This window comes from Rhineura floridana, chromosome 5, assembly GCF_030035675.1.
Source record: "Rhineura floridana isolate rRhiFlo1 chromosome 5, rRhiFlo1.hap2, whole genome shotgun sequence".
Lineage (NCBI taxonomy): Eukaryota > Metazoa > Chordata > Lepidosauria > Squamata > Rhineuridae > Rhineura > Rhineura floridana.
In genome coordinates, this window is record NC_084484.1 from 97,453,470 (window position 1) to 97,475,372 (window position 21,903).

Below are 21,903 nucleotides of genomic sequence, written 5' to 3' on the forward strand. Positions count from 1 at the left end.
AATCAAGATGGCAGCCGAGGTTTCCCTAAGGGGCTGAAGCCTCTGCCGCCATCTTTGTTGATGGCAGCAACGCGCATGTGTAGCAACGCGCGTGTGTAGCACGCATGCGTGCCATCAGCAAAGATGGCGGCAGAGGCTTCCGCCTCTTAAGGAAACCTCAGCCGCCATCTTAATTGATGGCAAATCTGCGCAACGCAAAAAACAATGGAAAGGTAGGTAAAGCGGGGGGTAGCGGGGGATGGTGGTCTGCGGATGCTTCCGTGAATCGCTGAAGGAGAGTAGAGGGCCTCCTGTAGCTCCAGGGGCCCTCAGGCCAGTGCCCCACCTGGCCGCTCTTTAGAACCAGCCCTGTTGCTTAGGATAACAAAAACACTAGAAAAGGAGTTTGTCAATACTGAGGTATCATTATTACTAATTCTGCTCTTACAGTGAAATGTTAATACTTGATGGGAACATTCAGTGGAACAAAAACAGCAATGTAATGTTCTCTCAGACAGGTAATGCTGTCCCTGTGATCTTCCAAACCAATGGATGAATGGATCCATTTGCTTGACCTCTGCAGTCTTACATAGAAATTTCTGCTATTTTATCAAAGGGAACTGGTTCAAAATTCAAGTATTACCAGCTTTTACTATTAGAAGAACATGCTTACATAGAACACCTTCCCCAGCCGAGTGCCCTCCACAAAGTTTGGACAACTCCTATCATCCCTGACCATTGGCCATGTTATCTGGGACTGATGGGACCTGTGGTCCAAAACATCTGGAGAGCATGAGATTGGGAAAAGCTAATAGAGATTGTTATTAGTACTCATGTGTCTAGTTGTAGAGAACAGTTGCCATAATAAAATGTCTTTCAACCCAATCTGTCTCCAGACAGAGCAGCTTCTCTGTCGGAAGGGCATTGTGAACTCTGAAGGCCATTTCACACACTGCACACAAAAGGCAAAAATGGGGGCCAACAAATGTGCACTCAGCCAGGAGCTGGAGCCAATCACAGCTCCTTGGCAAGTGTACCTTCATGATACACGACTACAGATAGTAGAGAGGAGAAAGACAGACTACTGGGCAGTAGAAAGAAGTCCCAGGCAGGGGAGTTCTCAAGTTCACTTTCTTCATTTGAATTTGCTTTTTAAAAAGGTGAATGTGGATTCTAAAAAGTTTTCAAATATTTCTTCAGTGACTGCTCAGGGCTTCTGCTTCCCTCTGGGGGAGTACTGACACGCCTCCAGTGGCAATAGCCAGGCGTGCCCCACTGTACCACCAGCATTGTGCATATGCCCAGCCAAAGTCTGGCATGAAGAAGGGAAGGGAGATGAAAGACGTAAGGGAGCCTATGGAGAATTATGCAAGCTCATTATTCTTTATTTGTATCCCACCTTTCTACTCCATTCAAGGGTCCTTCAAGTTGGAGACAACCCACAATAAAAGCAAGAAACAATCTAGATAATTCAAAGAAGGGGGGGGCTACCAAATCCCATAGCAGCAATTATTAGAGCCAGAAAGTAAAGAAAACTTTTTTTTTCAAATCACTATGAAAAAAGCAAGCCGTAAACAGCAGCATTTTTACAAGGTGCTGGAAGGCAGGAAGTGAAGAAATCAACTGGGTTTCCTGGCGCAAGGAATTCCATAGCCTGGAAACCACAACAGAGAAGATCCTGTTCCATGTCCCCATCTGCCAAACCTCAGGTGGTGGTCCTTTTGATGACTGAAACATATGGACAGGCTGGCAGGAGGTATTCCTTAAGATATTCACTTTGTGTGCACATAGCTCTTCATGTCCCAGTGAGATGAGTTATGTCAGGGGTAGGCAATGTGGTGCCCTCCAGATGTTGTGGACTACAAGTCTCCCTTCATCCCTGGCCCATGGCCATGCTGGCTGGGACATCTAGAGGACATCATGTTGGCTACCCCTGAATTCTGTCATTAGGTTTTTTAAAAGTGTCCCTCAAAGCATTTCAATAGTTAAAATGGAAAATATTCAAAAATACAACATCATGAATTCAAAATGCTCAAGTTTTGCCAAATTTCGGGCTTATCCACATGGAAGAATAACTTCATGCAACTATACTTGTGGGCGAGGGGGATAAAAGAAGCACTCACTGGCCCTGCCCATCTGTCACAGTCCCATCACTGCCTTCTGCGCTTGCAGGTTTCCCACATGATTTAGAACACTGATCAAGCAGGATTCTAAATCATGCAAGGAATCTACCTGTATAGAGCAGGCTCTTTGCGTCCGAACTTCCTTCTCCAACACTTGGAAGGTGGAGATGAGGATGTGATAGAGGGGGTGGGACCTCTGAGTAGGTTCTTGCGCTTTGGCTCATGCAATTGTAATTGTGTAAAAGGAAAATGTCTGAATACTGCTTAAGAAATAACAAACGGGAAAATTATGCCATGTATGCTACTCTGGGCAGCATGAAGGAAGATGGTGATGTGAATTTGACACATAAACAACCGAACATAATGTGATAAAAAAATGCCTTGTTAGTTGTGTCTAGGACAACAGAAAGGACAACTCAGCTAAGGGCCAGACTAAACGCTTTCTCCCCAATGACCTCAAAGTGGATTGCTCCAATAGGCTCCTTTCAGGATCTCTCTTCTGAACAATGTAAGTAATAATAGACACATCTTTACCCCAAATGTATGACTCTCCCACTATTCTAAATTCTGCCACTCTTTCAAGCAGAGTCTTCCAATTATGGCAAATTACATAGCAATTTTGGAGCATCAAGCCAAATGTATTGTGCTAGCTACACACATTAGAAACACAAAAAAAGCTTCCAAAGATTATGATGATTAACATCTTATCAAATTATCAGAAGGTAAAATCTCATCAGTTTCAAAGGCTTTTAGCATTGCTCAAACCAAATCATCTTAGGGAGGCAAAATATACTGTAAATTAAAGGAAATATGTGATGTAGTTATAAAAAAATGGTGTTGCTATTTTTAAAGTGATGAGGATAAAAGGTCTGTGCCTGTTTCTTTCCTCCCTAATTTCACCATCATTAGAAGTTGACTATTTGCTGTTTATTGGGCTGTTAGAATTGCATAAAGGGCTGGATAACCTGGTGACTCACAGTAAGATCATGTCATCCTTCAAAGAGAGTGAAGCACTAGCCAACAACATCCCGCATGTTGTCTCCATTGGTGATCAGTTACAGATGTTTTGGATTGAACCTTCCCCAACATGATTTTGGGCTGCTTATTTATTTGTTATGGTATTTCTGTGCTGTCCCAAAGCTATTTGGGCAGCACACATGAAAATGATTAAAACAGAATATAAAAATACAATTACAATACAAAATAAGGTTTAGTTGAATCAACTGGTGTGTGGGGGTGTCCTCCTCTGAGACCATGGACTCAAACCTATTAAAAGTGCCCATATTATGGGCAATTCATATTAAAAAGTACCAGCTTGAGCTAAGCCAAGTAGCAGGCACTTAGTCTCATATTTTGTTTCAGAGTAGGAGATAGGCTTTGATGGAATCAATGTACAACATCTTAAATGATACATGAAACAAAAACTTCCCGTGAAGCTCACTGAGAGATCATGACAGACTGTACATCCATTGCCAGGATGATGTCTTTGCAAATACAATTTTTAATGCGGTGCTGGTAAGGAAGCCCATGGGAGTAAAAATATACAGTTATTTGATGAAATATTCAGCTGCAGGTCAGCAAGGCAAGTAAAGTTAGCTTCGGTACAGATCACAGAAGAAAAATCCAAGAAAAAAATTCAGCTTGTCCTAATTCTATTTTAGGAATATAGGAAGCTGCTTTATTCCAAGTCAGACCATTAGTCACAGGATGGCTACTTATGAATTGCCCAAAAAGAAGAAATGCATGACCAAAAAGATAACTAAAGAGGACAGAAATCTGCATAAAGTTTGCATATGCTGATTCACATATATAGATGCAAATTTAGAAATGATGTCCATAGAAATAAAACACATCTCACCATAGTGGGGGAGACTGAGATCAAGTGACCTATGTACCTAATCACTCTGCTATATCCAGATGCTAAATGCTGATAAGCATAAAACGATAACGTAAGAGCACAGGAAGAGCCTGCTGGATCAGGCCAGTGACCCATCCTGTCCACACAGTGGCCAGCCAGGGGCATCTTCAACCCGCTCCTGCTCTCCCCTCTTATGATTCATTATCTTTAAATTGGAATTATCCCTGACAGCCTTTCAAATAGAGGACTCCTTCAAATAGAGGACTGTCCTCCGTAAAGTAGTACACATGGCTACCCTATTAGTCCATCAAGGTCAGACCCTTGGTAATACAATTACCTGTATGCAGACCCCACTGATGAAAGTGGAGGGACTAACCTTGCATGATCCATTCACAAATGCAGATTGTCCTGTCCTGGGAACTGTAACTTATCCCTCACAGAACTACAATTCCCAGCACCCTTAACAAACTACAATTCCCCAGATTGGGGGGGAGCCATGTGCTTTAAATGACTGGTATGAATATGACACATGAACTGAAACACGCACATACTGTACTGATTCCCTGCTTGCCCCCACCTCTGCTTCCACCCCTTCTCTGTCGTTCCTCCTATGTCAAATTTTAGATAGTAAGCTCCTTGGGGCAGGGACCCATCCTCCTGTATTCTGTAAATCAGCCATGTTACTCAGCCCCTAAAGGTTGCTAGCCTCCAAAAAGTTTAATCACCCCTCTTATCAATAAAAAGCAAGCTGTTAAGAATTTGTGGGCTAGAAGTGGACTGATGAAGGAGAAATAAAGAACTTCCCCCTCTGATGTGCTTTTGCCATCCAGCTTACTCAAAGAAATCCCATGCACTCAGCTGGACAAATACCTCATCAGGCATTGCTGTCTATACAAATAAAAATACAAATATCCAGTGTGCTACAGTGGTGGCTGGTGGCTCCATATCAGTGGGGCAGTGGAATCCGCTCTGGGTTTTAGTCTGAACTTTCAAGGAACTATCCAAAGTGTTTCAGCCACCGCTGGAGTGCTATCACATTGATGACACAGCAGACTTGCTCTCCGTTGTCCCAGATGGCTATTTTTATTTGATTTAACAAAAGTTGTATCCCATGAAACTGTAAATAAAACCTCTAAATTAGACTAGAACGAACAGCTGGGAATTACAGAGAAGCAGATTTCATCTAAACAATAGGAGAAACTTCCTAACAAGCTGTTCAATGTTCAACAATATATTGGACTGACCCAGGAGGTAGCGGACTCTCCTTCGCTGGAGGCATTTAAGCAGAGGCTGGGCAGCCATCTGTCAGGGATGCTGCAGTTGTCACATCCTGCACTGCGGCTCCTGCAGGGAGCAAGGGATTAGACTAGACTGAGGGTCTCCAAGGTCCACTTCAACTTTATGGTTCCATGAAATTCTGTGCCATACTGCCCTATATCAAAATATTCTGGACATGTTTCAATTGAGGTGGTTTCCTCAGTGGCTTTAAATAGCCTTGATAGTCTTTTATTTTGCTTTGTAGCCAAATACTAAGATCAGAAGAACTACACAACTGCCTTGTTCAAAAAATTGTGAAGAGTGGAACATTGTGCATTGAATCCTTACTACTAAATCATACTACTACTTACAGCTAAGTGTTGGATGTTGTATCTGGCGCAAGCAGATGCCCAGGATGCAGAACAGTATAGTGACAGGCTAGATGCCAGTTGAAGCAATGAGCCAGACAAGCAATAAGTTTTAAGAGTTACTTTACTGACAATATATCACAAGCTCTCTCTATACAAACTCCTCGACCCCCACACCAACTGGCCAGATCTGCCAAGTCTTATAGATAAGGCCAGCTGGTTGCCTTGGATACTTGTCCTTGAGATCTGCACGGACTCTGAGCGTCTTGGCCTTGTAACTCTGCCATGGAAAAAATACTCTCAGGAACCCTTTACTTGCCAACATTCCCCCACCTATTTTTTCCATAGCCTTCTTGCTTAGCATTTCACACATTATATCACATTTCAACAATACATTTCAGATTATGTTACAGATTCACATTTTCACTTCTTTTCATGTCATTTACATTTACATTTCTTGGTTTTATACTTCTGATACATTTCCTTTTATTTCAGTTTACATCACTTTCATTTGTAAGACAGTTACTCCATTGCAATCTCAGCATTATTGTCATTATATTTCATTACTCTTCCTGATTTCCATCATCCCACTTTTTCCAGTCATACCTACTTGATTTATCAGTTTTGAGAACTTGTCTTCACTTAGTGGTTTTGTCATAACGTCAGCCAGCATATCAGCAGTGTTACAATAATTCCACAAACCCTTGTTTAATCATTTATCTGACATGGTGATATTTGATGCTGATATGCTTGGTTCTCTTGGTGTGTGCTTCTGACTGAGCTAGCTTAATGCAGGTCTGATTGTCCTCATATATTTTGATTGGTTTGTCTATGCCTTTTCCAATTTCAAACAGTAGATGGTCGAACCAGGTAAGTTCATTACAAACCAGAGACAACACTATATATTCAGCTTCTGAACTCGATGTAGCCACTATAGTTTGCCTCTTACTGCACCAGTCAATCACTGAATCATATAATAGAATGACAACACCAGTAGTAGACTTGCGGCTACTGGGATCGCCAGCATGATCCGCATCTACATAGCAGCACATACTCCCGTGTTTACTGCTGGACAACACTAGACCTTTACTGCTAGTACCTTGCAAATACCTCAGGACTCGTTTTATTCCTTGCCAATCTGTCTCAGTAGGCTGTTCTACTTTTCGACTTAAGATGCTAACAGCATTACAAATGTCAGGTCTTGTTACCTTAACAAGATATTGCAACTGTCCTATGATGCGTCTGTACCTAGCAGGGTTTTCACAAGCTGTCTCTGTGGTTTCTTGTTGAAATGATGTTGTCATGGGAGTCTCTACTGCCTTACATTCAGACATCCCACATTCTGCTAGTATTTGTTTTATCTTTCCTTCCTGTTTTAACACGAAACTCCCGTCTGAACCCCGTATGACCTCTGTACCTAAATAATGACTTACAGGTCCCAAACTTTTCGTTACCACGTTGTTTCAGACTATTATGGAACTCTCTTTCGTCTTCCTCCCCATGGGAAAAGTACAGGATGTCATCTACATAAACTAGGCAGTATGTGAGCCCCCCTTTTGTTTCTTTCACATACACACAGGGGTCTGCCACACAACGTTTGAAATTCATTGACTGCAGAACATCATCTAATTTTTCGTTCCAACAGCGCGCACCCTGGCGCAGACCATAAAGGGATTTCTGTAACTTGCAAACTAGACCTGGCTGTGTTTCACATCCGGGAGGCTGTTCCATATAGATTTCTTCTTTCAACTCCCCATGTAAAAACGCCGTGCCGATGTCATAGTGATTTACATGCATGTTTTCTATGGCAGCTATTTTTAGCAAAACCCTGATTGACTCATGTTTCACCACGGGAGCGAAAACTGCATCGTAGTCCGTCCCGAATTGCTGTGTAAAGCCCTTAGCTACTAGGCGTGCCCTATACCTTTGTATCTGTCCTGTACTCGACCGCTTACGTTTAAATATCCACTTACACCCTATAGCTTTCTTCCCTGGGGGCAGAGGTACTAGCGTCCATGTGCCATTTTTTCGCATTGCTTCCAGCTCCTCTTTCATCGCTGCATGCCATTCATTCTGTTCGGCTATGGGTAATTGTTTTATATCCCCGAGGCTTGAGGGTTCTTTTTCCTGCTCTGTTTTATAAGCCACGACATCAGCATCAATCACTGGCGTCTGTGCTTTCACTGACTGCGTCAGGTTAATCCCTATTGAACCTCTATGTGTCCTGTCTGTGGCTTTACTGAGGACTGTCAGCTGCATATAGAACAGTGACTTCTTTACTATCCCTTTCATGAATATTTTTCCTCCTCTCATCACATGCACTGAACCCCTTTTGAACATTACTGTGAACCCCATTTCATTGAGTTTCGACACAGCCATAATGTTACATTCGATATCAGGAACAAACAGCACATCTGTCATAATTGTATTGAAACCTGCTAATTTCACTGTACCCCTACTTTTGATAAGTTTCTTAGATCCATCAGCCATTATCACATGATCCTCTACGTCACAAAATGTATGAAACATGGATTTATCTTTGATTATACTATTTGTTGCCCTACTGTCAATTGCCCATAAATCTTTACAGTTATTTCCCTGCTCATTATTAATACATTGCTTATTCTTACTAGCATAGATCACCTGTACACATGGTTTTCTTCCTCTTTCTCTTCTTCTTGCTTCACAATTCCTTTGTAGATGTTGCTTGGAACCACAAAAATAACATGCCTTTTGTCCATACAGTCTCTCTTGCGCTGCTTTGTTGTTCTGTTTTTCCACGTTGTGTTTAGACTCAGTCTTTTCCTGCTTTGCCATTTCTTGCCTTCTTTGAAATTCTTGTAAAAGTTTGCCTTCTATATAATCCATATTGAGATTTGCATCGTCCATTGCTTCCAAAGAGCTCACCAGACTATCATAACTTGAATCTAGTGAAGCTAATGTGATATACACTTTTTGCGTTTGAGAATGTTCAATTTCACGTTCTGAGAACTCAGTAAACAGTCTGTTTATTTCCAACAAATGCTCTGACATGGTTGTATCTCCAGATAAGCGCATCTGATACAATCTTCTGGCAAGATATATTTTAGAACTGGCAGTCTTTTTCACATGAATATTTCTTAAAGTTTCCCAGGTTTCCTTTGCCGTTGTTGCATCACGCACGTGCAATAATTGAGAATCATCAATAGCAAGAACAATTAACGCCTTTGCCCTCTCATCCAGCCTTCTCCAATCTGCTGGAATAGGCACCCCGGCGGGTGGGTCTTCTGCGATAGCTTTCCACAGGTCTTCTTTCACTAGAAAAGCCTGCATTCTCTGTTTCCAAGTGCCATAATTTTTCCCTGTCAGCCTTTCCAAGGGAATCCCGGCCGATAACGTAACAGACATATTTTCACTTTTCACAGTTCACCGCCTTTGTAATTGGAGCTTCTCACCTCTGTCCTTCAGTCAGTTTTTCCCACGGCTCTCTCACAGCTTTCAGCTCAGCTTTCGGTTTCTCCGTCTCTCTGCTGTTTTACTCGCTGGTCTGCAGTTCTGGCTTTTCTCTGCCGCTTTTCTGCAATCCTCAGCACCAGGTAACCATCAGCACCAGGTAACCATCCTCTGCTACCACTTGTTGGATGTTGTATCTGGCGCAAGCAGATGTCCAGGATGCAGAACAGTATAGTGACAGGCTAGATGCCAGTTGAAGCAATGAGCCAGACAAGCAATAAGTTTTAAGAGTTACTTTACTGACAATATATCACAAGCTCTCTCTATACAAACTCCTCGACCCCCACACCAACTGGCCAGATCTGCCAAGTCTTATAGATAAGGCCAGCTGGTTGCCTTGGATACTTGTCCTTGAGATCTGCACGGACTCTGAGCGTCTTGGCCTTGTAACTCTGCCATGGAAAAAATACTCTCAGGAACCCTTTACTTGCCAACACTAAGGTGGGGCTTAGGCAGAGCTTGGAAAAGTTACTTTTTTGAACTACAATTCCCATCAGCCCCAGCCAGCATGGCCACTGGATTGGGCTGATAGGAGTTGTAGTTCAAAAAAGTAACTTTTCCAAGCTCTGGGCTTAGGTGGCTTCAGTGGCAGAATGAGCCTTCCATCAGTGTTGGCTAATGGCCCAGCTACACTCCTGTCTACAATAGATAGGGATATCCTAAAACTTGTCATCAGTGCTCTGGTAACCTCTAGGTTAGATTACTGCAATGCATTATATGTAGGGCTGCCTTTGAAGACAGTTTGGAAATTGCAGCGGGTGCAGAATTCAGCAGCCAGGTTGGTGACTAGGGCAAGACCATCTGAACTCATAGCAGCACCAATCCAGGCACAATTGCATTGGCTACCAATCAGTTTCCAGGCCCAATTCAAAGTGCTTGTTTTGACCTATAAAAGTTTATGCGGCTCTCCCCACATACTATATGATGAAACAGGCCAACGAACCATCTGTGAACTCCACACATGAACCAACCCAGACCCTGCATTCTTCAACTGAGGCCCTTCTCCATGTGCCCCCTGCAAGGGAAGTGCAAAAATTGGCAATTTCAGAATGGGGCTTCTCAGTGGTGGCTCGCTGTTTATGGAATGCTCTCCTCAGAGAGGCATGCCTGGTGCCACCGCTATCTGTTTTTAGGTGCCAGGCAAAAACATTCTTGTTCTCCCAGGCATTTGGAACTTAATTTTCTCCTTAATTTTGAGTGGGATGGGGCTGAATTGGATCTGTTCTTTCATATGTATGTATTATTTATTTATTTAAAATAAATAAATAAATAATATATATTATTTTCATATTTTAGGTTGTTTTAATTCTTGTTTTTACACTTGTTTTCATTGTTTATTTTTGTCAGTCTTTTTGAGTTTAACTTTTCTCGGGAAAAGCAACTAGTAAATAGTCTAGTAATAGTGACTAGTAAATACTCTTCTCCCAGGCATTTTAGCTGTGTAATTAAATTGCTTTTTAAAAATTTGTTTTTAAATTTGTATATTTGTTTTTAATGTTTTTAATTGTTGTAAACTGCCCAGAGAGCTTCGGCTATGGGGTGGTATACAAATGCAATAAATAAATAAATATTATTTATAAGAAGATGACGTAGCAATTCTTACTAGCATAACTAGTCGTAGATTTTACATATGTGACCTTTTTTTGTATTCATACTAATAAATTGGGGATTGCTTTGGTAGACATTGAACCATTATTAGTTTTCATTCTTTTGTTTGTATACAGTCTTACTAAGACAGCCTTTTTCTTTTCTCTTTTGCACAAGGTAGATCAATCTGTACTAGAACAGAAAGTTGACTTCACTGAAATATATACCCCACCTATGGTCATTGTCAGCTGGAAAGATCTTATGAATATTTCATGGACTCTCACTATGCAGCCAGTTCTAAGAAATGCAGAATACATTCATTATAGGTCCTAAAAATAACGTACACACAAGGCAGGCGTGCATACCTGACTCGCATTCCAAAGCAAAAAGGACTGCATGTATGACAGGAACCAAAGACTATATAATGAAACAGGCCAACAAAACTATCTGTGAACTCAGGTAGTAAGTGCCAACAGAAAAGGAGCTAAAATTGGACTGCAGAGAAAAGAGAATGGAATCATCATTTTTTGAGAACTCCAAATTTTACAGAAGAGCAATTATCAGTGTGTGTGTGTGAGAGTTACTCTCTCCACCCCCCCCCAAAATAAAACAGCCCAATGAGGACTGAACATGTTCAGTAGCCATGGAATGTTGAGTATTGGAAAAAGAAAACAGAGAGAGGGCAGAGGGAATGGAATGCCCTGCTTATGCCTTTATAGTAATCTGACAGAGGGCATGGCTGGCTCGCTTTGCTGGAATCCTGAACTGGAGATGGGTTCCTGAGGAGGATATACTAAAATATTTTGTTGCAGTTCCCACTTGTTTAATGTATAGTAAAACAAGATGGGGAAAAATAATTTCCTTTGGGGTTCGATGCCCAGATCAAAACAATCGACTAGTCCCTTATGGGCATGAGGGCTCCAAAGCGCTGAGCTTCCCTATTCACCAGGTCTTCCCCATTCCCTTCAATTAAGGAGGCAGCTCATTGCATGCACAAAAGACTCATGTGTGGAACTGCCCCTCCATGTAAATGAATGGAGATGCCTTCATGTGCAGGAGCTCCACAGGCACTGCTCACATCACAGAAGGAATTTGTGCCAGCTGTCTTAGCTACCCCACTTTTGGTGGGCATGATTTGGCTAAAATGGGATGGAGAGTCAGGGAGCAGAGTTTGTGAATTTATTTAAACCCCTCCCTTCTCCCATACATTCCATTACAATGTACAGGGCTTGACTCCGGAAAGCAGAACATGCCTGTTGCCTTCTCTGCAGTGGACCCTGTATCTCCCGAAGAATGGACAAATCTGTGAATTTCAGATTCTCTCGGTTTCTCATTTTTTCTGATATTAAGTTCAGTTTGCTACATTTCTGCATCAGTTTGTCATTTATTTTTTTTAAAAAAAGTCCTCATCAGCATTTTTGGGCACATTTCTGTTAGTAAACACATTTTTGTGTTCAATTTTGCCTCATATACACATTTTGTAACATCGTTTTCCTAATATGCATCTTTGTATGTCATTTTCACTAATATTTGCATTTTTATTAGGGCTGGGTGAAAAATTAGATTCAGTTCACATTTCAAATTCTCACTTTTTGAAATAATATGAGAACTGAAACAGCCATCCTTGGAAATTTTCACTTATCTGAATTTTGCAAGCAGTTTGCCACCCAAGCAATGTTTACAAAAATGCATATGTAAGGAGAAAGTGTGCATACAAATGAATATATGAGTGAGAATAACATGCAAAAATGCATTATAAGGAGAAAATGCAAAAATATGTACATTAGTCAAACTGCCTACAAAAATGTGTTTATTAGGAGAAATTTGCACTAAAACGCTAGCAAATTTTCATGAGGATTTTTTAAAAAATAAATTGCAAATTGCTGCAGAAATTTCAAGAACTGAATTTAAAATTAGAAAAATGAGAAACCCAGAGAACCAAAACTAACAAATCTTTCCACCCCTAGTTTCTATGCATAGTTTCCCTTTAAATATGCATTTTTGTACAAATTTTGGGGGTTGGAGTAATGACATCACAAAATTCAGAAGTGTGCATTTTTAAGTGTGCATTTTAGTATGTGTTGTTTTTAGGAAGTACACAAACTTATTTGTCCAGGCATATTAAATTTTGTAAAGCGATTTGTGTTTTAACCTGCTCAGTTGTTTTTAGCTGCTGCATTTGTTTGGTATATTTTAGTAAGCTTTGTTACTATTTTATGATTGGGTTGGATGTTATTTTATGCTGTACCCAGTACAGGTGCACAAAACGATGTGGCTTGCAGCCATCTCCCACACATACATACAGCTGATAGAGACCCAGCAATGTAAAGTGTGAACAGTGACATGTGTGAGGTCGGTTTACTACCCTGGGCATTAAAAGGTAAGCACAGACCTGTGTACTCCTGGGGTCCTTTCCTTATTTCCAATCAGGAGCTATAGTGGAGATGAAGTAGGAAGGGAGACAGTTTCATGCCTGCACACACACACACACGAGTGAAGATTTTTCGAAATCTTTGTGGTATAGATTGCCCTTGAACAAAGTACTTGGTCTTGAGATAGCAGAAGATGGAAGGAAAACATACCACATTTCTTTCAAAAGACTTCCATTATTACCTTAGCAACATGAGACACATTTGTTTTTCCTTGGCAACTGATGCAAATCTGTCTTATTTTCTTCTTCAGCTAGTCCTTCGAAAGCAATGGAAACGAGGATCTATCATGTATCCTTTTTAGTATTACAACATCATAGTCATAGGTACCCAAATGAAGCTTTGATGCTCAGAGGAAAAATAAAAACACATCACTATTTAATTTTTGTTTTCTTAAAGAGAACACAACAACTGAAGATGGGGAAGAAATTCAATTTGGTTTGCATTTTAATGCAAATCTACATAATTTACACTTCCCAAAACAATACATGAACACGTAGCAGTCCTCCTATAATTGTACTTCTTCAGTTTTACAGGGCCAACAAATGAGTAAAAAATATGTATGTGAGATGAAAGTGTGCCTAAAAATTGATGTATTATTTATATAATTATTAAATTTATATCCCACCCTTCCTTCTAGAAGTAGCCCAGGGCGGCAAACAAAAACACTGAAAACACTCTAAAACATCTTAAAACCAAAATACTTTTAAAATATTAAAGCAAAACATCTTTAAAAACATATTAAAACAAAGCATCTTTAAAAACATATTAAAACAAAGCATCTTTAAAAACATATTTTTTTAAAAAAGGCTTTAAAAAATCTAAAAAAGTAATTCCAGCACAGACGCAGACTGGGATAAGGTCTCTAATTAAAAGGCTTGTTGAAGGAGGAAGATCTTCTATAAAGATAACAGAGATGATGCCTGTCTAATATTTAAGGGGAGGGAATTCCAAAAGGTAGGTACCACAAAACTAAAGGTCCGCTTCCTATGTTGTGTGGAACAGACCTCCTGATAAGATGGTATCTGCAGAAGGCCCTCACCTGCACAGTGCAGTGATCAACTGGGTACATAAGGGGTAAGACGGTCTCAGGTATCCTGGTCCCAAGCTGTATAGGGCTTTGTACACAAAAACTAGAACCTTGACCTTAGCTCAGTAGCTAATAGATAGCCAATTGAATTCATTCAGCAGCAGGGTGACATGTCGGCTATACCCTACCCCAGTGAGCAGTCTCACTGCAGCATTATTTATTATTTATTTATTTATTTATTATTTAATTTATATCCTGCCCTTCCTCCCAGCAGGAGCCCATTTTGTACCAGCTGCAGCTTCCAGACCAACCTCAAGGGCAGACCCACATACAGCACATTATAGTAATCCAGCCTGGAGGTTACCAGTGCATGGACAACAGTGGTCAGGCTATCCCGGTCCAGAAACAGCCGTAGCTGTAAGGCACTCCTAGCCACTGAGGTCACCTGGGCCTCTATTGACAAAGATGGGCCCAGGAGCACCCCCAGACTACAAAACTGCTCTTTCAGAGGGAGTACAACCCCATGCAAAGCAGGCAATTGACCAATTATCCAAACTCAGGAACCACCAACCTACAGCACCTCTGTCTTGCTAGGATTCAGACTCAGTTTATTGGCCCTCATCCAGCTCACCACTGAGTCCAGGCACTGGTCCCAGGCTTGCAAGGCCTCTCCCAATTCAGATGTTACAGAGAAATAGAGCTGGGTATCATCAGCATACTGCTGACACCTTACCCCAAATCTCCTGATGACCACTCCCAAGGGCTTCATATAGATGCTAAACAGCATGGGGGACACCCTGCAGCACCCAACTGCACAACTGCCGGGGGGCCTAAAGACAATCACCTAATGCTATTCTCTGAAAACAATGCTGGAGGTAGCATCAGAAGCACTGTAAAACAGTACCTCTGATACCCATCTCACCAAGTCAGCTCAGGATACCATGGTCATTGGTATCTAAAGCCACCGAGAGATAAAGTAAGAATAACAGGGTAGCAGTCCCTTCTCCCAATAAGAGTTATTCATCAAGGTGACCATGGCTGATTCAGTGCCATAATAAATGTAAATGTACCGCCTTCAAGTTGATTCCGACCTATGGTGACCCTATGAAGAGGGTTTTCATGGTAAGTGGTATTCAGAGGGGATTTATCATTGCCTTCCTCAGGCTGAGAGGCAGTGACTGGCCCAGGGTCATTCAGGTAGCTTCATGGCTGTGTGGGGATTCGAACCCTGGTTTCCCAGGTCATAGTCCAACACCTTAACCACTACACCACAAAACCCAGATTGGAATGGGTCAGGACAATCTGTTTCATCCAAGAGTACTTGCAATTGCTGAGCCACAACCCTCTCAGTCACCTCCCAAAAAAGGGTGTATTTGTGACTGGACGGTAGTTGTCACAAGCCACTGAGTCCAGTGTGGGCTTTTTCAGGAGTGGTTGGATCACCGCCTCTTTCAGGGTGGCTGGGACCACTCCTTCCCACAATGACGTGTTGACCCATATCCTGGATCCAGTCAGTCATATCCCCTCAACAAGCTTTAATAAGCCAAGAAGGGCAACGGTTGAGAGCACATCCAAAAAATGCATTATATCAGAGAGGGAAATGCTTGTTAAAATGTGTATCTCAGACGAAATTGCATAGAAAAATGTGTATATTGGGAGAAATGCACACTAAAATGCTAACAAATTTTCATGAGGTTTTTTTAAAAAAAAAAAATGTTGCGAACAGATGCACTGAAACTGGGAGAAACCAAACTTGACAGATTAGTCCATTCCCTACCAACAACTCAGGACTGGGGTCAGGGTTGGGGGGAGAGAAGTGAATTTGGAAACCAGAATGCATTGGCACCACAGCAGTTTCCCACTTGCAAAATATGCTAGACTGTTTGTATGGCAACAGCTTATAAATTATGCAAGAGGCCTGTATGCTAGTGTGAAGGGAGGTGAGTGGCAGAAAGTGCTGAGCTATGGAAAATGTAATGTTCGGCACGTCACTGTGGGACGGAGAAGAAGATGGGTATGTGAGAGGGAGACATGTACTTCTTTGGTAAGTGTTGTCATTTTCTAGGAAAGAAGGGACACTGGAAAGCATGTACAGCCAGCCTTGCCAAACATGGTAATGAAACTGATCAAAATATCTTAGCTAGCCTGAGGAAATAAAAGGTTTCCCTGCAGATACAAATCTGCTTTGTTTTCAATAAGTTAATTATTTTTTTAAAAAAAATATCAAGGCGCTTCTCAAAACCAGCATTGCTCTTTCTTCTTTCATTTTGCATTAACTGCATAATTTAATTTTATTAGGAACATCGTGTTTCATGATTGTGTTATATAAACAGCACCAAGAAGAAAGTCATCCAGACTGATTAGGGGAGTAAAACCAAAAGATAACTCTTGTGCGTCTTGTAATGATTCAATCTCAAAAACCAGAAGAATCTAGTTTTATTTTTGTTTTGTTTCTTTTAAAAACACTCATAAACTTAAGGTTTGCTGTAGCTACTGTGCCTGTAGCAGCAGCCATGTACAGAATTTGGAAAGCATGAACCCCCTTCTTCCGGCCTTGTCAGACCTCCTGCACTGGGTCAGCAGGAGCCTTTAAGGTTCCCATGCAGAACTCTAGGGAAAATACATACCACATATCCCCTTTCATCAATCCCATTATACTAATAGTGAACTCATTCTCTGAGCGTGGATCCTCAAGTAGCCGAAATGGTACAATTCACACATATAACATCTGAATGAGAGGGGGAGGAAGACAGAAAACTGGGTGGGGGAAGGACATGGAATATCCTGGAAAAGGGCATGGTTGGCTGGTTGGAATCCTGAACAAGAGCACTCTACAGTGCAATGTGTTGCTGAAGGTCACATTTGTTCATCCTAAAAACCATTAGAGAAAGCCTGTTCTCCTGGCACAGGTGCAACTTTTGACCTCAAAATGCTACATTAGGCTTTGATGGAGAAAGTGAGGCGGAGTTGGTATGGATCCTTATCTACCTGCAGATCTCAACTAGTTACCTATTAATTTTATTCAATTTCTATCCTGCCCTTCCTCCCAAACTCAGGTGTCTAACACAATGCAATGTATAATTCATCAAAGTCTTACCATTCTCACCAGATGCCTTGTCTTTTCCATTTGTTGCTCCTGCACTTTGCCTCTGTGAAAAGGAAAATAAGGGGGTGATTATGTGTAGTCCTGAGGTGTGGAACCTTTTGGGGCTGAGGGACATATTACACTGATGGAAAGCATTCCAATAGTGGTGGGGCCAGAACCACACACATTCACATACCCCTAACACACACACACACACACTCACACACAGACTCTAAGAGAGAGCTATTTCCCATAAAAGCAAGCATATTTGTAATTCTTAATAATTCCACTCATCAGGTTTCACCTTCCACTTTCTTAGAGTCTAAAAAGCTTTTATGTATCCTGACTATACAAAAGGCAAAAAAAGACTCAGTAATCCCAACAGAAGAATTAAAATAAGGTCAATGCACAGCTGAACTGCCAGTCCTGTTTTACACATATTTAAGCCCTCAAAAACCAAAGTACAATTGCATCCTGAAAATTACATGCATGGAGTTGCAAAATGCATGGATGACTTTTTGCCCATTTGCAAGCGACACACTTCTGCTGAGACATTTTCTGCTGAGACATTTTCAGCAGATTTTCTTGCAAAGGAAGGAGTTACAATTTGCACACTTTGCACAGCATCAAAGCACTTTTCCTTCTCAACTGCTTCTTGCTGAGCAGCTCAAGCCAGGAGGGAAATCTGAATGAGATCTTACTGTGGGTTACATTTGTCCCACAGGCTGGAGGTATAAAGGTTATTGTGTGTGGTGTTTTACAGATGTGTAGCACAAGTATCATCCATAAAGAATTGGTGCAATCATATGTATAATCACATCAAGACTGAGAAAACATCAGACATTAACAAATGTAGGCTAGAATGGACTAGCATTCCTCCTAATAGTAAAGATGCACTGGTCTGTAACATTTTGTTGCAGGTCATCCTTGTCCTGCACCAGCCTTTCCCAAGTAGTGAGCCACCAGATGTTGTTGGACCACAACTCCCATCAGCCTCAGCCAGCATTGCCAATGGTCAGGAAAGATGGGAATTGTGGTCCAACGACGTCTGGTGGCCCACTAGTTAGGAAAGGCTGTCCTACACACTTCATTTGGTACAAGCGATGTTTCTTTGTAGCAATGGATGCCATCTTTGGCCCTGTGGGTTCATAGTGGTTTCTGCATAGAGGAACTGCTACTACCTGGAATGGGTTGTTTGGTGTTAAGGAGAGATGTCCAGAGAAATTTCTCATAGGACGTATTTTCCTCTAGAGCCAAAATTTATTTAACAGTAAAAAATACTCAAACAAATACTAGTAGCTCAAATTTGCTTGCCAAAATGTGAATTCATACTCTTATGATGCAATTGGTTTTTTTCCTCAGAATCTTCAGTTATGGATACTGCTGAACTTAAGGATTTTAGCAAATGGAAAGGGCTCTGTCCCAGTTGAGCCTTAAGAACATACTGTTAGTAACTCATGCTACTGGCGTTAATGGAACATAGTCACAACAACTGATATTAGCCGAATTATGACTATTTTGTAGAAGTACTAAATCTGGCAAATGCTACTTCAGCTTGTCTTCAAATTTAGCATTCCTCAAATTTCTACAGGTAAATTTGATTCCCTCCCCCAAGTAAAGAATCCGAATTTGAATTCCCAAAGTTTTACTGAATATTGATTGGGTGCAGAATTTAGTTTTATCTGTATTTTGTTTTGACACAGTGTCTAGCTGATTCTTACAGCAAAGTCAGGAAATGAATTTTCTTCCAGAGCAGCTTGGATTTCATCCTGGGTTTCTTTTTGCCTTTCTCTGCAGCTTGGCTTATTGTGCAAATTGTTTGTAATATCAGCACTCCTCTGCATTGCACCTGCTCTCTGTCTGTGCTTTGCCATGGTCTGAGCTATTGTATAGACTGCTCTCCCGGGGCATGCAGTGGTGCCTTGTGGCAGACATTTGGACTACATGCCCTTTCTAACATTTCCACTCTTAATGGCCCTTAAATTATCCCCCCCATATCCACACTTTTATGATAACTGTATATCAGCAAATATTTTTGTCTATGCAGAAGCATTCACAATACATGACTGCTCTGGGAAGAAACACAAGGATTAAATTTACTAAGAGCAAAGAAATCAAAAGATATCAGTGAAAGCTGCATGGAGCTATTCAGAAGCATCAGCATTTATACAGCAAACAAAGCTGGCATTATCTAACATTCAAATTCAGCTGCAATTATTAATGCAACCTCCTTTTGCTTAAATTTGGATGTCCGTTGATTCTCGAGCCCTAGAAGACTAGCAGAGGAGGAGAGTGCTCTTGCACTCAGCATATGCTTGAGGGCTTCCCTTTGGCAGTAATAGGATTCTGTACTTGATGGCCTGCTCCAGCAGGCTCTTATGTTCTTATATTGTGGTTGCAACATGGGTTTTTACTTCTCAGCTAGTGTGATGTAGTGCTTAGAGTGCTGGACTAAGACCAGGGAGACCTGGGCTCAAAGTCCCATTCAGGCATGAAGCTCACTGGCCAACCTCAGGCCAGTCACTCTTTTTTAAAAAAATTGTTTTATTAACTTTTTTTACAGAAAAAGATCTACATCTGCATTAAAGAACTTAGTGGATTGAAAAAATGGAACTCACTTGAGATTGACAAGCTGAAGCATGCAGTGCAACTATTGCTGCACCAACACAACCAAATGGGCTCTAACAGAATCTATAAACACTTAGCCAGGCATTCTTTTTTGGTTTAACCTACCTGGCAGGATTGTTGTGAGAATAAACAGGCAGAGCAGTGTATGCTACCCTTGTACCTTGGAGGCAAGGCAGAATAAAAATATAGTTAATTCTACTTGCATCCTGGCAAAGATCTTTGGCAAAACTTCCAGTACAGAGATTACTTGCCTCTCACTTGAATCTATATAGAGAGTGAGCAGTGATCTTGAGCATTATCATAAATTGCTTTTGAGCCTCTTGTGTACTTGAAGTTTGATTGTGATTAATGGGTAAGAGAATGTGGTGGAGAGGGACTTGTAATACAACTAAGTATTCTGCTGGCCAATTGCAGGATGTACATTCCCATTACAAAGCATTTGAAGCTGGAGTCACTCTTTCTTCTTAAGTCATTCTTCCTTACCCCAATTATCATTATGTGAGGGGGAGAGCAGGGATGAACCCACTGGCCCCTCCTCTCCCTCATGTCTCTATTACAGGCTTTATCAACATGTTGCGAAGAGAACCTCTGCAGGGAGTAGCCTGTTGTACTCATGCAGGCTTCCCAAAAGATTCAGAACCCTGATTTTCCAAGGTTCTAAATCATGTAGGGAGCCTACACAAGTCAAGTTCCCTTCCCGATGCATGGAAGGTGATGAAGCCAGTGATAATAGGAATGTGACAGAGGGTAGAGGGCTAAAAGGTTCATCCCCATCTCCACCTCATCATGTGAATGAACTTTCAATACCTGAACAGAGTTTTCATTAGGAACCTAAGTAGATGTTAGGGAGCATACGGCTCCTCCTGGCCTGCATTTCTCCCATACAACTTCTTGGTTATGTCTAGTGAAAGAAGTGTGTAGATATGGTGTCATTGTGATCTGTTGAGGGAAATGCCAAGGGTAATGACATCATGCCACACATTCCTATGCCAATACCAATACATAAGGAAACAAATAACACAGAGGAGCCAAGTGTCCCCAGTTTTAGTTGGATGTTTTGCTAGGAGGCAGCAGCCAGGACCATCTAGGAGCAGGTGAGCATCCCCACCCACTCCCTGATCTGTAAAGGCTGCTGCTTGTCTTCCTTCTCTCCCCTGATAGCTGCAGAAGAGTCCACACCTGGCTGCTGTGACTGACAGCTCTATCTGGGTTGACATTGACAGGCTTAGGGATATAACAGCTGGGCTAGCATGCACCTCAGCTGAAGGCTTGACTTTCTGCTAGGAGGCAGCAGTCAGAACTGTTGAGGAGAAGGCTATCCCAGTGTTGAAACTCCAACAGTGAGTTATCGCTCTGAGATGCTGGAGTTATTGTCATACCTTTGCTGTTGTTATTATTCAGAGGAAAGTAAGCAGCTGAAGATGTGGAGGAAAGTAAAGCAAGATCTTCACTGTGACACTTTCAGTCAGCTGGGGAGGCTCCAAGTCCTGGCCCACGACAACCCTAGTGACCTCAGAACAGAAAGAGGGGAGGGAGCCTGAAAGGTTCCACAGCTCCCAAACATAAAAGAGAGTCTCAGATCACCATTTTCCTGGCCAGACAAGAACATCAGTTGGAACGTGACATGGAGAGGGACACAGATTGACATCCAGAACTGTCCAAGGGAGGCCACGGATAGGGATGGGCAAGAATTTCAATTCAGTTCTCATTTCAAGCTGAATCTTTCTGAAACAATATGAGAACTGAAACACAGCCACCCTTCAAAATTTGTACTTAGTCGAGTTCTACAACGCAGTTCGCCAACCAACAGTGTTTACAAAAATGCATATGTTAGGAGAAAGTGTGCATTAAAATGAATATATGACAAAATAACATGCAAAGATGCATTAGGTGACAAGAAATGGCTTGCAAAATGTGTTTATTAAGAGAAATTCACTGTAAAATGCTGAAAAAAAATTAATGAGGTTTTTATAAAAAATCACAAATTGTAACAGAAATGTGGAGAACTGAATTTAAGATTGAAAAAATGGGAACATGAGAGAACTGAAATTGACAGAACTTCCCATC

At 41.4% G+C, this 21,903-nt stretch overlaps 1 protein-coding gene across 1 annotated transcript in view; it reads right to left on the reverse strand.

The window, feature by feature from the left end:
- The window catches only part of PCP4 (Purkinje cell protein 4), a 72,383-nt gene that overhangs the window by 21,612 nt on the left and 28,868 nt on the right, over window positions 1-21,903 (reverse strand). Inside the window, exon 2 of the mRNA XM_061629465.1 lies at window positions 17,221-17,272. Within this exon, the coding sequence (XP_061485449.1) occupies window positions 17,221-17,272 (52 nt within the window). The remainder of the gene's footprint in view (window positions 1-17,220; window positions 17,273-21,903) is intronic.